This window comes from Pelophylax lessonae (genome assembly GCF_965119305.1).
Source record: "Pelophylax lessonae genome assembly, chromosome: 2".
Taxonomy (NCBI): Eukaryota; Metazoa; Chordata; class Amphibia; order Anura; family Ranidae; genus Pelophylax; species Pelophylax lessonae.
Window position 1 is genome coordinate 489,450,305 of NC_138769.1, and position 18,535 is coordinate 489,468,839.

The following is an 18,535-nucleotide window of genomic DNA, read 5'->3' on the forward strand; positions in this document are numbered from 1 at the left end:
GTGTTAGTATTGTGCCGGCTGGGTGCAGGAGCGTACTCTGCACACTCATACAGCTCCGCTGCACCTCTGCAAATATAACATTGTGTAGTGGCGACCAGCAGCTGTATACAATGTCTGGCCCCTACAATAATCCAGCCCTGAGTGCGGCCTTTTTACCCAGCAACAGAGCAGCCCGGGGGGCAATTGCCACCCTGCCCCCCTTCCAAGTCCTCCCCTGCCTTCAGAGAATAAGCCTGAAGCACCGTCTGCCTGATCCATCTGGATATGGTTGCAGCAGATGCAGCCATTCCTTTGAGGTCCTTTGGTAAGGACAAAGTCTGATTTTCAGAAAGATTCAGTAGCTGCCAGGTAAACTTCAATTGCCCGAACCACGTGCAAAGAATGCAAAGCAATTTCCTTGGGATGCTTGGGCTTAGGACAGAGTGAAGGCAGCACAATTTCTTTATTCAAATGGAAATCAGAAACCACCTTAGGAAGAAACAACTGATTAGGTTGAAGTACCACTTTATCTCTGTGGACCACCAGATAAGGTGAACTGCAAGACCACGCCGCTATTTCAGACACCCTGCAGGCAGAAGTGATATCCACCAAAAAGGCAACCTTCTGAGATAATTTAAGCAGGGGAATCTCCCTAATGTTCTCTAAATGAGGTTTTTGAAGAACCGATAACCCCAAAATGAGATACCACGGAGGCAACGGGGATAGCCTCGGAGGCGCCATATGACACACCCCCTGAATAAAAGTGTGAATCGGGGCATGCGTAGTTAAAGGACGTTGGAAAAACACAGCCAAAGCCGACATTTGGCCTCGACTAGGTCAAAACCCTACCGAAAACAAGCAAGGGTGCACTTTCAAACAATTCACACCTTGAAATGTACGATTTCCACGTACGATGATAGATCTTCCAGGAAGTAGACTTCTTGGCCTTCAACAGTGTAGCAATCACAGAGTCAGAAAGACCTCTATGCTTCAATACCTGGCTTTCAACAGCCACGCCGGTAAAGCCAACGACTGTAAAGCAGGATGGAAGATAGGCCCTTGAGACAGCAGATCTTCCCTGAGAGGAAACCTCCAAGGAGCATCGGAAACCAACCTTACCAGGTCTGCATACCAAGACCGGTTAGGCCAGTCTGGGGCCCACTAGAATGACCGGAATCCCTACCACCTCTATTCTGCGCAGCAACTTCGGCAGGAGTATCAGTGGAGGGAACGCACAGATCAGACGATACTGACCCCAAGGAGCCACCAGTGCATCTGTGGCATCGGCCAGAGGATTCCTTGACCTGGCCACAAACCTCTGAACCTTCTTGAGTCGAGAAACAGGTCAACATCGGGTGTGTCCCCCCCCCACCGGACACACAGGAGGTGAAACACCTCCGGGTGCAGGGACCATTCCCCCTGATCAAACACCTGACTCAGGTAATCCACCTGCCAGTTCTCCACTCCTGTGATATGCACAGCAAATAGGGCTGGAACAAAATTGCCTGCCCATACCAGGATCTTGGCCACTTCCCAGGGCCGCTAAGACACTCTTGGTGCCCCCTTGATGAGGGATGTATGCCATGGCATTGCCCGATTGAATCCGAACCAAGCAACCTTACAGACGAGCCGTCCAATGACTCAGGCAAAGCTCCATCTCTGAGCTCCAAGATAATTACAGGCAGCTTGAACTCTTGCACCGTCCAGGATCCCTGGGCGCAAAGTTTTCCCAGCACTCCTCCCCAGTCAGACAAGCTGGCGTCCGTGGTTACTACCGTCCAATACAACGGCAGGAAGGACTTGCCTTGGCGAAAAGCTCAGTGAAGCCACCACAGAAGTGCAGACTTGGTGTTGCGACTCAGCCGAATCAAAGTATCCAAGGATTCTGAATCCTTGTTCCATTTTACAAGAATCTCAGGCGGAACTGAGCAAACTGAACCGCATTGAAGGTTGATACCATCAGACACAAGGCCCGCATGCAAGTCCGCAGAGAGGACAGATTGTTTGCCAACAACCGGATCGCCCCCTGCAATTTTTGCAACTTGTCCAGGGGGAAGAAAGACCCTCACGAAAGAGGAGTCCAGAGTCAGGCCCAGATAGTCCAGTCTCATCGGAGATATCAGGGCACATTTTTTTAAATTGATGTTCCAATCAAACTCTTGCAGAGTTTGGACAGTGACAGTCAAGTCGTCCCAACAGGACTGAGTGAGAGTTCGCCCTCAAAGATCGTCCAGCTACCCCAGTACCGAAATCTCCCATTGGCGCAGTAATGCCAACACTGGAGCAAGTACCTTGGTAAAGACCCTGGGGGCGGAGGCGAGACCAAAGGGTAACGCCGCAAATTGAGAATGTTCCTCTCCTATAGCGAAGCTGGTGTCCAGCGTAGATAGGGATGTGTAAATATGCGTCCTTGATATCTATGGAGGCCAAAAAGTCTCCCTGATGTAGGGACGCCACTACCGTGCAAATGGACTCCCTTCAAAACTTCTATACCCGCACAAAGCAGTTCAAAGCCTTGAGGTCCAGGCTTGGACGTACTTTGCCTTCCTTCCTGGGCACAGTAAACCGGTTTGAATTTAACCCTTGAAACTGTTCACAAGAGAGAACCAGCACAATCACCCTTTGCGACAGCAGGTCTTGTACCGCCGCTCGGAGATCCCTTATATGGTCTGGAGATAGGCGCAGATTAGCCGGAAAGAACTTGTCCGACGGTCAAGACCGGAAATTCGATCTTGTACCCTGATCGGATCAGTTCGGAACCCATTTGTCCTTAAAGGAAGTCCATGGTTCTGGAAAGCAAAGACGTCCCCCCACCCCAGAATCAGGTGAGGGCGCCCCTTCATGCAGACAAAAGATTTGTCTGCAGATCCAGACTGGCCTGCTTTCGGTTTGCCTGACCACTTCTTCTTGGAACTCTAAGACCTGAATTGCTTTCCTTTTTCTTGCGAACCGGAGGTACGAAAAAGCCGCCTATGAGCAGTAAAAGAAGGCCCCTGTCTAGCACATGGTGCCTTGCCCATCGAGGATTGAGGGAGGAGAATACTCTTCCCACCCATAAAGCCTTTGATCAACTCATCCAGGGAAGACCAAACAACCTCAGACAGAGCCTTTTTTGGAAGACTGGTCCACAGACTAGCTTTTTAGCCACACCATGTGTCTAATAGCAATCCCCACCGCAGACACTCAGGCTACCAGTGGAGCCGCATCCAGCGACGCATCGCATATATACAGGAGGGCTTGAGCGATTTGATCCAAGAGCTCAATCACCCCCCGGGAAAAGCTGTTCCGTTTCTAAGACCCCTTTTAGAAACTTCACCTATTCAATGACAGTCTGCGACACCAGGGTGGTCACAAAAATTGGTTTCAATATGGAGCCCGCTATCACATGTAAATGGCGGGACAGAGACTCAGTCTATCAATGGGTAATGTAAAGGCTGGGGATTCTTCCCCACGGACCACAGTATACTTTTTCAGTCTGGAAACTGGATGATCCACCTTTGGTGGCACGGTCCACCGCGTGGAAACCTTCTCTGCAAAGGGATAACGGCATTTAAAATGCCTGGGCATCACTAACATGTGTTCCTAATGTGCCCCCACTGTTCACTGACAATATTGTCAAAAAGTTCCAGACAGTGAAACAGTTTAACCCATTTCTGGGATTTGCGAGTGCCAAAAAGACACCTGCAGTCCTGACAATGTAGACTCATCCGCCATTTTTAAAGTTTCTCGCACTGAAATTATAAGTGCTTCCACCAAAGCGCTTTCACGCGCAGCGCTGACTAGGACAGGTCCTCTTCACCATCAGAATGCGATGACTGCCATCAGGGTGGGATGCTTCTGCAGTGGCCACATCAGCCTCTGAATCTTAAGATACAGAGAGGCAAAGGGCGCTCACGGCAAGGGTTAAAAAGTAACCCTAAATCCACTTTTGACACTAGGTTTTCAAAAACTGCTGTAAGAGCTGTCGGGCTGTGACCCAAAGGGTTTCACAGTCGCACTGAGGGGGTCTGTAGGTGAAACTTTGTCCTGGGACTCCATGCTCACTAAAAATTTAAAAAGCCGCAATGCCACTTTTAAAAAAAGTTGCAAAAACGCAATCACACCACTGCTACAGCGGTACTGCAAGCCCCAGCCTAACAGTCTGTTAGTGTGTGAGGAAACGCACAGGGGACCCCAAAAAACGTTACCGAACCGATCTGTGCAGCAGAGAGGAACCGATCTGTGCAGCAGAGAGGAACCGATCTGTGCAACAGAGAGGAACCGATCTGTGCAGCAGAGAGGAACCAATAGGAACGCCATGCAGTCTCCAGGACCCCCACAGGGGGTCACTGACAAAAGCTTCAGATAGTCCCCAGAAGGGGACCCCACTAGAAAATTGCCTCTCCCCCCCCCCACAATATAACCGTCCCCCAAAGGTAGAAACCTGTGTGGGCGGGACACCTGAAGGGGGGGCCTGGTATGTCCAGGAGGCACCGAGGGTCTGACTATTCAGGGGGCAACGTCCACCCCGAGACCGCCAGAGAAATAACGGAATTTTTGTAAAATCTTACCTGTAAAATTCCTTTCTCTGAGTCCTCCGACAGTTGCCGCCTCTTCATAATCGTCACTATGGGGTTATTGACCTTTGCTCCGTAGGAGTGCTAGGCAACAGAATATATTAATATCAAAGCTTTTAGCATATCCCACCCCCAGGGGGTGGTCCCCTCAGTCAATACCTCCTCACTTCCTGCATACCAACTCAGTTTCAGTAGAATAGCCGTAGAGTATACAAATAAACCCCAAAAGAGGGGCGGGGGCGGCGACTGTCGGAGGACTCCGAGAAAGGAATTTTACAAAAATTCCGTTTTCTCTTACGTCCTCCGACAGTCACCGCCTCTTCATATTCGTCACTATGGGGACGTCCCAAAGCAGTGTAGACATGAGGGGTGGGAAAAACGCAGCCGCGCCTAAGGCAATGCAGTACCCACAGCAGAAAAAAAAGGAACCTTACCAAAGGAAGGAAACCAGCTGGGCAACATGAAAAACTTGCTCAACAGGAGCAACCACCCAGGAAAAAGCAAATAACATAGGGATAAAAAACATCCCAAACAGCCAAGGGCCCAAAAATAAGGGACCCTAAGGCACTGCCGCACTAAGAACCTTGCGGCCAAAGGAAGCATCTGCCGATGCCTGAACATCCACTTCGTAGAATTTTGAGAAGGTGTGAACGGACGACCAAGTCGCCGCCTTACACACCTGGGCCACAGAAGCCCGATGACAGGCCCAAGACGTACTCAGAGATCTGGTAGAGTTGCGCCTTCACAGGCATGGGGGGAACTTTCCCCTCCAAAGCATATGCCTGTTCAATGGTCTGTCTGATCCATATGGCGATGGTAGAAGCCGACGCCACCATGCCCTTCCAAGGTCCCTCAGGAAGGACAAATAGAGAATCCGTCTTGCGAAAGGATTTAGTCGATGATAGGCAAACCCTGATCGCCCGAACAACATCCAAGGAGTGTAAAGCCACCTCCTTTGGGTGTTTAGGCTTCGCGCAAAGCGAAGGCAAGATAATGTCCTCATCAAGGTGAAATACCGAAATCCTTTTTGGAAGAAAAGACTGGTTAGGTCGCAAGACCACCCTATCCAAGTGAATCATCAAATACGGAGATCTGCAGGTTAAAGCTGCCAGCTCCGACACTCTGCGAGTCGAAGTGATCGCCACCAAAAAGGCGACCTTCTTGGACAACAGAGACAACGAGATCTCCCTGATCTTTTCAAAAGGAGCATGTCGCAACACGGACAGAACAAGGTTCAAGTCCCATGAAGGCAAAGGCTCCCTCCTCGGAGGGACCAGGTGTCGCACTCCTTGAACAAAAGGTGCTAACCAAGGAATTAGACGCCACAGAGCGTTGAAAAAGAACGGCCAGTGCAGAAATCTGACCCATAATCGTGGCCAACGCCAAGCGCTGGTCCACGCCCGTTTGAAGGAAAGCCAACACTCTAGACACCGGGTATGAGCGAAGGGAATACCCCCTGGACTCACACCAGGCAAAATAGGCCCTCCAAGTACGGTAGTAAACCTTCCCCGAAGAGGTCTTTCTAGCCTTAAGCAAAGTGTGAATGACCTCAGGGGAAAGACCCCTATCCTCCAGGACCTCGGTTTCAACAGCCAGGCCGTCAAAGCCAGTGACTGTAAAGCAGGATGGAATATCGGTCCATGAGACAGAAGATCTACTCGAAGAGGCAGACGCCACGGAGCGTCGACCGCCAGATTCACGAGATCTGCGTACCAAGACCGGCGAGGCCAGTCTGGCGCCACCAGAATCACCGTGCGCGGTTCCGAGACCAACCTGCGAAGGAACCTGGACAGCAGCTGAATCGGTGGAAATGCATACATCAGTCGATACTGATGCCACGGAGCCACTAACGCGTCTGCCCGAGGATCCACATCCGGTGAACCCCACTGCGCACACAACATCTGGAAGACATCCGAGTGGAGGGACCATTCCCCCTGGTCCAGGGTCTGGCGACTCAGATAATCCGCCTGCCAGTTCTCCACCCCCGGAATGTGAACCGCCGTTATCGCCGGGACGTGCGTCTCGGCTCAAGACAGAATTTTCGGCCACCTCCCGAGCCGCTCGGGCACTCCTGGTGCCCCCTTGGTGGTTGATGTAGGCCACCGCTGTGGCATTGTCCGTCTGCACCCGAACCGGACAGCCCTGCAGCCTGTCCGTCCAACGTCTAAGGCAGAGATTTATCGCTCGCAATTCCAGAATGTTGATCGGAAGAGAGGATTCCCCCTCCGACCAAGTACCCTGGGCGGACAGAACACCCAGAACACCACCCCAGCCCGACAGGCTGGCATCCATGGTGATCACCGACCACGATAATGGGCGAAAAGACTTGCCCCCCGACACCGCCGGGGACTGTAGCCACCACAGAAGATCCCTTCTGGAGCGATGGCTCAATGAATTCTGGAGATCCAGAGATTGCGGTCGCCCGTCCCACCTGGTCAGAATCTCCGCTTGGAGACCCCGCGTGTGAAACTGGGCGAAGGGAATCGCCCCGAAAGACGAGACCATCAATCCCAGACACCTCATGCACGTCCGGAGGGACGAGCACTGAACGTCCCTGAGGGACCTGACTTCTTCCTGAAGTGTCCTGAGCTTGTCGTCCGGCAGGAAGACCCTCGCCTGAACAGAGTCCAGGATCATTCCCAGGTAGGGAAGACGAACCGACGGGCACAGCGTCGATTTTGGAAAGTTTATCGTCCAACCAAACTCCAGTAGAGTCTGCATCGCGACGGACAGGTCGTTCACCAGACCCTGACTGGTCGCAGACCGAACCAGAATGTCGTCCAGATACCCCAGGCCCGAGATGCCCTGGGCTCTCAAAGCCAGAACCGGCGCAAGCACCTTGGTGAACACCCGCAGAGCCGAAGCGAGACCAAAGGGTAACGCCACGAATTGGTAATGATCCTCCGCAATGGCGAATCGAAGGTACCTCTGGTGACCCCCGAAAACGGGGATGTGAAGGTACGCTCCTTTCTGGGCACAGTGAACAGATTGGAATAGAAACCCCGAAATCTGTCCCGATGAGGCACCGGGACCACCACTCCCTGGGCCCGCAAGTCCCGCACCGCCAGGTGCAGATCCTGCAAGCGCTCCGGAGATAGCTGAAGATTTGAGGGAAAAAATCTGCTCGCTGGCCAGCCAGGGTTGAAGAAAACCGAGCAAACGTCCACCCACCCCAGAACTGGGTGAGGGCGCCCCTTCAGGCCGCAATGTTATGGGCAGCGGACCCGGACTGGCCGGACTTCTGCTTACCCGTCCACGGCTTCTTCTGGGAGCCTTGGCCTTTGAAGGGCTTGCCCTCATAGTATGACCAAAAGGCACGAAAAGACCCCTGAGAGGTAGTTTTCCTACCACGAACAACCTTAGACTTGGGAGTCTGGGGCAAGAGCGTGCTCTCACCCCCGGTAATACCCTTTGTCAGAGTATCCAAGAAGTCGCCAAAAAGGCGAGATCCCGCATAGGGTAAATTAGCTAAAGTCTTGCGAGAAGCTTGGTCAACAGACCAACATTTAAGCCAAATCAGACGGCGTGTCAACACCGCCACGCTTTGGACCCGCGCAGCCAAAGGGACTAAATCTAAGTCCGCATTACACAAATACATGACACCCTGATGAATTTGATCCACCATAGCCAATGTTGTCGGCGGGGCAGAGTCAGCCACCAGGATGTGCCTGAGCACCTGCGTCCAATCCGCGACAGCCCGGGCTGCCATAAGGGAAGCAAAAATAGGTTTCAGCATTGAACCAGTAACCGCATAAGTATGGCGGGCAAGAGACTCTAATCTCCTGTTCGTGGGGTCCCGGAACACCAGGGTATCCTCCACCGGAATCGCAGTGGACTTATTTAAAAACTGCCACCGCATGATCCACCGGAGGTGGTACACACCAAAGCTCATCAGTAGCGGACGTAAAGGGATAACGCAGCTTGAACCTACTCGGCACAGCAAAAGGCTTCTTTAAATTGCGCCATTGTTCATCAACAGCGCGCTGAAATTCCGCAGAGCAAGGAAAAACCTGCGATGTCTTGCGTTTTCCCTGCGACCCATAAGAGGACAGCAAGGCAGGAGGACATGGTTCATCCTGCAAATGTAATGCTTGCTTGATAGAAGCAACCAACTCATCCATGAGTGCAAGCTCTTCAGACGAGCCAGGTGGAGAATTATCAACCACCTCTACTTCAGCCTCCCCCTCAGACCCCACAAGGTCAAGAGAGGAACGGGACCCTGAGAAGGGCACTCCAGCCATAGCAGCCCCATCGCCCTCTGATCAGAGGAAATTGATACTCCGGACCTTTTTGTGGAACGATCAGCCACCAGCATCTGCACCTGAGCAGCTAGGTTTGCCACAACAGTAGCCAAATCAGCCCCCCGCGGGGGAAGCAGCAGCCCCTAGGCCCCCCACTAAAGTGGGAGGAAACTTGCTTTCCTGAGAATCCATGCCCCAGTGAGTTTTTTTGAAAAAAGGGGGTAATGTCCCTTTAAGACCGCGGCGAAGCGTCTCCCACCACACACAAACACATACACTGACCCCCACAGGGACAATGAAAAGACACTGGGTAAGGAATACAGAACAAAGGAGAGGTAAAAACCTGGAGATCACACAGGCTGCTGCTGCTACCGATTGCTGTCCCAGGGCAAAGGAAGTGATGCAATAACTGCCCGCCCCACAAGCCTCATGCAAGGCTACACAAACATGGCCGCTGAGGAATCCTCATGTAAATGGGGAGTGAGACTGACATGCGGTCCGATCGATCGCCGCCAAAATGGCGGCGCTTGGCGCCAAAACTCCGCGCCCCGCTGCACAGGATCGTTACCAACATGTTGCGAAAAAAATGGCGGACCGCCGCAGCGGTCGCCGCACGGTATGGCACACACAAGCACCGCATGTCTCACACAGCCTGTCACACAGAACAGAGCAGGAGAGCCCCCCCCCCTTCACAGCCCACAGAAAGGCAGCAGTTCCCGCAGGAATCTGACAGGGAGCCCAAAAGTGTTCACACACAAACCACAGCATGTCTCACACAGCCTGTCACACAGAGCAGAGCAGGAGAGCCCCCCCCCCCTCACAGCCCACAGAAAGGCAGCAGTTCCTACAGGAATCTGACAGGGAGCTCAAAAGCCTTCACAGACATGCAGGCTCACACAGTCCCAGACTGACACCCAATACAGACAGGTCCCCACATAGAAATTTACTCACCATCCGGATGGCGTGGGGAGCCTTCCTTTGCGATCAAACCGCTGTACTGAGGACAGGGAGAGTCGCAGCCAGGACGCAGTGAAACTGTGGTGCGAAACCGCAAATGGCGTCCGGTGAGGTAGCCACCTCACCGCAGCATCCCTGCAGCGAACAGGGATGGGTCATTCAAATGCCAGGAAAACCTGAGCTGAACGCTCGATGGCAGGCTGGGAAGCCACTGGCCCACAACCTGCGACCCAGGGGGGCCAGCCCGAGACCCAGCCCGCACGATCATCTTCATCAGAAGAACTAACTAAAGCTGGAAATAAACAGCTAAGTAAAAGAAAGAGAAAAAACTTCAAATAAAATCAAAAAAGAGAAAAGTGGCTGAGACTAAGAGCCCCAGCACAAGGACAGCCTGCACTCCTGAGCTAGGCATATGAAACTGAGTTGGTATGCAGGAAGTGAGGAGGTATTGACTGAGGGGACCACCCCCTGGGGGTGGGATATGCTAAAAGCTTTGATAATATATTCTGTTGCCTAGCACTCCTACGGAGCAAAGTTCAATAACCCCATAGTGACGAATATGAAGAGGCGGCGACTGTCGGACGACGTAAGAGAAAGGGGGATTCTTATGTTGGCCATACACTATACGAAAATAGTTCAAACTAATTTTCGAAAGAAAAACTCGGCCGTGAGAGCAAACGATCGTGCCATCATGCAATGACCGCTAAATCGTTCAATGGACATAAATTGTCAGGCTTACTTGGGGAGATTAAATAAGAAGAAAATGGAAATGTCCTATTTTGTTCTATATAGAAATATTATGCAGTGACATCCATTTTTGTTAAGGTTACTGAAAGGTTAAATCTCCTTTAACAAAGTGTCTATTCAGGAAATTCTTAAACAGGTTTACCCAAACATGCTGTGTTGACCTAAGGTAATAGTCTGTTTGACTATTGGCTATACCAAGGTAATCTGATCTGTGTGTGGGATCATAAAACACAAGTTAGTATTTTCTGTGTTTAGACCCATTTAAAAATAAGATTTACAGATGCATTATAATCCTATGTGTAAAAGAATATTAACAATTAAATATATATATGAATAACATACATAGATATGCATGTAATCTTTATTAAAATTGTTTCATCCTTGCTAAATTCTAGTTTTAACTGATTGTGATGACTCACCTCTACATGTCAAGAAAGACTTCATGTTAATCCTTTGTAAATTGTAAGAAATTAATCATAAAACTTTTCTAACCTTGCCAGACTCTAGAAAGTCTGAGATGGTAAGCTCTTTGTCAATATAAGGTGCAAAGTTTTATTTGTAGGTAAATAATGCTGCTATATTGCTATATACTGAAGTTCAGAGCAACACAATACTGCCATCTCTGGTGACTGACTGCTACTAGTTGAAGTCTTAGGTTGAAAAGTAATTTCCAATATATCTAGATATATATATATTAATTATATATTATGGTGTTACCAGATTTAATTCTTTATTTACATACATGGTGGATATTAAATGGACATGTAATAGATGAGAGTATGGATAAATTATCAAGTCTTTATGATGATTACTCTTAAATATAAAGAAATCATCATTTAATTTTAATATACTGGTCAACCAAGAGGTGTCACCCAATGACCACACCAGTTAATGAATAAGATGTCCCAACCAATGGGGATAATGTCACTCCTCCTGGGTTTAACTTATGGTAATTTTAATAGTTCTTTGTTCTATACCATATAAAAAGGAAAACCCAGATGAGAGAGGGACACGGACATTGCAAAACATACATTACACATACAACACACACGCTACTACAGCCATGCATAGATTCATCTACACATACTCCATTTTGCTCCATCATGTATCTGAAACTGGGAAGGACGCCAAACGAAACTCCTCCCTACCTGGCCACCATCTTGGGAAGGCAGCCATCTTAAGGACTCTGGTAACGACCATTCTAAGCTAGCAGCCATTTTAAATATGGTAAATATACTTGCTGTGTTATTTGATATTATTTACTATCATTTATTTTCTTCCTTATATGTTTTACATTTCATGCTAAAGGGTAATGAGATTACAGTCCCAGCCGTATTACCATATGTAGATTTTTCTCTAAGAGCTGATTTTTGCTTTTTATAACATTAATATCAGATTTAGCACATATTAGCGTATTAGTCTCACGTTTTGCATGGCCTATTCTCGCTCCATCTGCAGTGAAGTGACTATCGGCTGTGCATTGAGCAGACAATTGTGGTCTGATTATATAGAACATTCATTTATGGTTTATACTATACCTGGAGAAAACATAATCTTGCTTAATTTTTACTTTTATTATTGAGCTACAAATCACATTGCATTCATTGTTTAAGTTTGTATTTTATGTAAAGTTATCTTTTTGTGTCATCTCAAGTCTAATCATTTATGGGGAATACAGGTCTCGGGAATATTCTTCTATTCTTCTTCTGGTATATGCTTTTTAATCAATAAAAATAATTCGCTACATATTGATTTGTGGAAATAAGTTGAGATTCTCCTATCGCACAGATCTTTGCTTATTGACATAAATAGAGACACTGTTATATTCAGAGCAGTATAAATATTCTGACAATCCTCTGTTTCTTCGAAAATACCTAGTGCAGTTTGGATGAGAAGCACATTAACCTTTCAATTTATCGTTCGGCAGAAAATTTCCAAACTTGTCCATTTCGGTTTAAAAACATCACAACCGATTACGGATTCATGTCCATTAACTGGCTGAAAAACGAAAGAACTGTCCAAATGACTGAAATTTGGCCAATTTTTGTATAGTGTATGGCCAGCATTACTTACGATACAAAGGATTAGGTGGGCGTCACTCCGAGCAGACTACCTCCCACCCGGGATGGGGTGGTGCCAGCCAAGGGGTACACTGCAACTCAGGGAGTTTCAGGTCACTCTCGGGCTCATCCCCATCTATTGAACTCTGTCGTGGCGAGGCCTAGTGCTGGACTATAACCTGCTCACGCTCGCTGGCCAGGCTGGGAGACCTTAAGGAGCTAGAATATCCAGTCCGAAACCCAGCCAGCTGTTGCATGCAGTTCTCCAGGAACTCTACTTAAAGAATAAAGTACAAAAAAAGGTTCACAAAAAACAACAGCTAAGACCGAAGTCCTAGCAGGGAACTAGGTCCTACTCCTAAACTAGGCAGAAACAAACTAAGGGCTGTAGCAGAGTGTGTGAGGTTATGCCTGTAGGGACAGCCCCATGGGTGTGGTGAAAGCTTTTTCCTGCCTAGTGTCCTATTCCTGAAGCATAACCCAATGGCTAAAGATGAAATGAAGCTGTATCTGTCAATGGACGTAAGAGAAATGTAAAATTCTAAATCTTGAGTGCAGGGCAGAGAAAATTAGCCTTTGGGACCTGTTCAAAAAGAATCCCCTTCCATCTGCTTTGAAGCTGGTCTACTGCAGTGGCTTGGAAGCTCTCCAGTCCAATGCTAAAGAAACAGTCATTGGACCGTAACAGATCCTTCACAAGTGCAGGTATGGATAAGAGTTATATATTCTTGGCCACTTATGAATATAGTAGCGCATTCAAAAGGCTCAAGGCCCCTTTTACACGATCGGACCAATCAGGTCTGCCTGTCCATTTTTCAGGCGGACCTGATTGGGCCACCCATTCTACTCTATGGGGAGGCGGATGTCAGTGGACACCTGCCTGGCATCCGATAAGATCCGCTGAAAACAGATGGATGAAAATGGACAGGCTGTCCGTTTTCATCCGATCCCCCCATTGAGGAGAGCGGCACTCCGACATGTCTGTCTCTGCAAAGTGAGCCGGACCCTTCATCTGCCTGCTCAGCGGGAATCAACCGAGCGATCCCCACTGAGCAAGCTGTGAAAACTGATCAGCTCGTGTGAAAAGGGCCTAAGAGCAGTGTAAAGTTCTTCAAGAATATCCCACTGGTCTTTTTTTAGAGGATTATACTTGCCTAGATGGATACAGCATCAGTCTGATGCTGCATCTGTCCCCGACATTTCTACAGTTGAGAGTAGGCTTGTGACGGTATCAGATTTTCATGCTGCGATTAATTGATTAAGGTTTTGCCACGGTATACGGTATTATCACGGTATTCTATTATTAAATTTAAATTATTAAATTTCCACCTTCAATTTCATTGCTGAATTTAGGGGCTTTGGTTCACTTATGCACATTATTATATAGTCAGTCAGTACAGACTCTGTGAACCAGGCCTAAAATAGGTCATCAAGCAGTGTCTGGCCTAACTGGTGATAACTGGTCCTGGCGCTCGGCTCCGATCCGATGGCCTGGTCATTAAGAGGGCAAATCCTTGTGGTCAAGAAGTGGTTAAACCTGAAGGAGGTGTTTATAAATTACTTTACTATTGCTTTAGGCCTGGTTCACATGTATGCGGGTTGGTGGTTCACATGTATGCGGGTTGGCGGCCCACATTTGCACAGGCATAGCAGCCCATTGATTTGAACGGGCTGCTATGCCCTCATTTTCCGCAGAAAAAAGGTGCATGCAGCATTTTAATTCAGTGGCCTTGAAATCCATCCTGCTTTTGCACCATGCGACTAACCTGCAGTTCCTGCTCTGGCAAGCTTTCTGCATTTTTTGTATACGTGGGCACGGCATTTAAAAACAGTTTGCGTGTGCAGCAACGGCAGGTAAGTCGCATGGTGCAAAAGGATGGATTTCATGGCCACTGCATTTTTTTAAATTCTGCATGCACCTTTTTTCAGCTGAAAACGCAGGCATAGCAGCTCAAGCCCATTCACATCAATGGGCTGCTATGCCTGTGCAAATGTGGGCCCCCAACCCGCATACATGTGAACCAGGCCTAAAGCAATAGTAAAGTCATTAATAGATAAAAACACCGGTCCTCCTGCAGGTTTAACCACTTCTGGATCGCAAGGATTTGCCCCTTTAAAGACCAGGCCATCAGATCAGAGCGCCAGGACCAGTCATCACCAGGTAGGCCAGACACTACTTGATGGCTATATAATAATGTGTGTGTATATATATATATATATATATATATATATATATATATATATATATATATATATATATATATATATATATATATATATATATATATATAGAGCTGCACGATTCTGGTCAAAATGAAAATCACGATTTTTTAGCTTGGAATAAAGATCACGATTCTCTGTGTAACAAAAAAAAAAAATTGGGATAACTTTACTGTTACGTTTTTTTTTTATTCATTAAAGTCTATTAATTGCGTTTGAAAGACTGCTGCGCAAATACAGTGTGACAAAATATTACAACAATCGCCATTTTTTTCTGTAGGGTCTCTGCTAAAAAAATATATAAAATGTTTGGGGGTTCTAAGTACTTTTCTAGCAAAAAAAAACTGATTTTAACTTGCAAGCAACAAGTGTCAGAAAAAGGTCCAGTCTTTAAGAGGTTAAACTTCCTTTCTCCCTGGCAGAGGGAAGGAAAAGATACAATGTAATCATTTTTGTTTATAGTTACTGGGAGACTTAATGCTGAAAGGCGTTTGCTGTGTGAGTGAATGAGTCATCCAGCTCACTGAAATGTATCAATTCACAAGTCAGACCCAGGAGCAGAGAAACTCTATTTTAAAAATGCCACAATAACAATACCGTGGCTATGCAATACCGCGATATCGAATTACAGAAAACCGGCATATGTCTAGTTGAGAGCAGTGCGAACACCACCGATCGCTCGGTTTTTAAAGCACCCTGAGCAAAAAGCTGCTGACAGCAGCTCTCCGCTCTGCCCCCTCCTCAATCACTGGAGCGCTGAGCTGTGGAAGGGCCAGCTCAGGATCTCAGTGGCTCAATGAGAGGCTGAGCCAGATATCAGTCCAGGCACATGGGGGATCCCAACTCAGTGGTCGTGATGACACTGTGCACAGACCGACATTGACTTTAGCAGAGAGCAGACTTTAGTCCACTCTCTGCTGAAAACGGGTCACAGGAGTGCAGAAAGATTTGAACTCCTGTGATCCACGAGATGTACAGCCAAATGAGCTTTGGTTGCACATCTCCTTAAGTCCAGATAATGTATGCCCCTTGTGTAACTGATGGAACACAAGAGTGTTGAAGTTACTAAGCCACCTTTGTTCAGTGAGTTTGGCAAACATTTAGCAAGTGCTATTCCATCTTGCGTTTACATTTTGAAGCAGCTTGTGATCAGGTGTACCCTCTTGTAGCACTAACCGTTCTCTCAATTCCTGAATTCTTTAATGCAGCACTAATCTGCAGGGGGAGGCCAGTACAGCAAATACTGGCCCACTCCTGCTTGTCCTCCAGGATGTTCACAGCTTTAAATTTTAACTGTAATGCCTTAATCTACCTCCAGTCTATCAGCCCCTCCAGCTTCGCTGGGTTCAGATGCTGATCTTCCCTGCATGGACCCTTACATGGCTTCCTTCTCTTGCCCAGGACTACATGTCCCATGAGGAATTGTTCCACACCCATTTACAAGTTCTTAGGCACTTACTGACATGTATGAACGGTGAACTGAGATTATGTGTGCTAGTTTGCATACAGACATGTAAACAAAAAGCATTTTGTATGCAGGCCAACTAACTAAATCGGCAATGAAAATAGTTCACAACTATTAGTATGGATTATGTTGATTAGAAAGTTTCAGCCCAAGAAACAAATTAAACTTTAACAAGTCACTAAATTGAAACAAGTATGCATATCAGAAATCATGTATGCTAGTTCAGGGATTATGAGGCCAACTAATTGTCCCTATAAATATAAAATTGCTGCCATTTCAGATTAATCTCTTTAAAAATTCAGGAACTTTGCACTACGGCCTCACTATGATCTGTCGTTTCTGCAGAAATATAAATAGAAATAAAAAGAATAAGAAAAAAAAAAAAAAAACTCACCTTCGCAAAAGAGTGCATAATCTCTGAAAGCACATCTGAATCAGGCTCTGTTCCTATCCCTTTGATCAGAGCATCACACATGAAGTGCCACATTTGTGTCAGGTAGTCAGGGCCACGCACCCTAGCACATTCCAACAGTAATGGCATGGACTCTGCTGCAGCAACTCTGACGCGTATTATAAAAGTTAAGGAGAAATTGAAAAACCGCTTGCATGATTACAATTGTATTGTTTGGTTTTTAAAACAAAGTGCATTAAAGTATCAGACCTCATGTATACTACAGCTGCTAAACTGAAGTTTAGGAGCAGTTGGGCATATTTTTAAGCAGCCCTTTAATTCTCCTTTAGGTTGTGTGTACATGTACACTACGTCGTAGGGCGATTGGACAGACCTTACGAGAAAAGAGTACCAGGCCCCAGGGGATTTGATTGACCTATGGGAAAAGGGCCACACTGATTCTGATTAACTGAGACTTAACTCCAATCTGGTGATCAAAACTGCCGACAAGGCAGGGAGAGTATATAGGTATATGTAAAAAGATATTGAATAACTCGGACTGGTACATACCAATCCCACCTAAAAGCATAGAAAGAGAACAAAAGGGTACTCTTTGGTATATTCAGTGAAGCTTTTAATAACAGGATTATAGACAAGGAGGCGGTAGAGTTCTTGAATGTGGAGATCCCACCGGGACAGCCTACAATTTTGGGCAATGGCTGACAGTAAAGGTCCATGAGCACATTGTTAAATCCTGCAGCCATTTGTGGCGAATCAGTTTTTGTATACGAGGGATACAGTAAGCTTGTTGACAATGTTAGATGACTTGACCCTACCAGAGGGATCTTGGATATTGAGGAGTTATACTCCTCGATACCCCAAGAAAAGGGCCTCCAGGTTATCAAAAGGACATTAGGTAGCAGAGTCACCAGTAAACAGACAATGCTTTAATAATCCAAATATGTTAGGGTTTCTCCTAACCCATAAATTTCAATTTAACGTCAAAATCCTATCGCCAAACACAGGGAACCAAGTGTGCCCTGACTTATGCCAACCTATATTTGGGTGCTTGGGAAACATGGCTATTCTCTGGAGGGGCGTCATTTTGTGCCTGTCCAGGATTTTACCCTGGTACAGGTACATCGACTACGTCCTAATCTTTTGGACAGGGACCCCAAATGAGATCAGGGACCTGATGAATGAGTCGACAGTGAACCCCTACAACCTAAGGTTTACAAGCGAGTGACATTGTGAAAGGGAGACATTCCTAGACTTGATTGTTGTGCTCACCGATCAGACAGACAAAATCAACACTGTATAGGAAGTCTACAACCACCAATAGCCTGCTATATGCAGGTAGCTTTTACCCCTGGCCTTTAGTCCGGGTCATTACGATAAGCCAATATCAGAGGGCACGGAGAAATAAAAACAGATTTTGAATCGGAGGCGAAGCAATTAGGAAACCGATTCCAAAACAGGGAGTATAAAGATAGGTGGGCTTAATGCAGCTTATAGACAAGTCAAACAGTGATCAGAACAAATTACTTTTTAAACCACAGAAGGAAGGTGGTGAGAATAACGGAATTTTTGTAAAATCTTACCTGTAAAATTCCTTTCTCTGAGTCCTCCGACAGTCGCCGCCTCTTCATATTCGTCACATATGGGGTATTAGACTTTGCTCCGAAGGAGTAGCTAGGCAACAGAATATGTTAACAATAAAGCTTTAACATATCCCACCCTCAAGGGGTGGTCCCCTCAGTCAATACCCTCCTACTTCCTGCAACCATATCTCAGTTTTAGTGGAATAGCAGTAGAGTATACATTCAAACCCCAAAAGAGGGGCGGGGGCGGCGACTGTCGGAGGACTCAGAGAAAGGAATTTTACAGGTAAGATTTTACAAAAATTCCGTTTTCTCTTA

The 18,535-nt window shown here is 47.2% G+C and overlaps 1 protein-coding gene across 1 annotated transcript in view; it reads right to left on the minus strand.

Moving 5' to 3' along the window:
• IPO5 (importin 5) overlaps window positions 1–18,535 on the minus strand; it is a 167,398-nt gene that overhangs the window by 39,074 nt on the left and 109,789 nt on the right. The window contains exon 19 of the mRNA XM_082245950.1: window positions 16,620–16,785. Coding sequence (XP_082102076.1) covers window positions 16,620–16,785 — 166 coding nt within the window. The remainder of the gene's footprint in view (window positions 1–16,619; window positions 16,786–18,535) is intronic.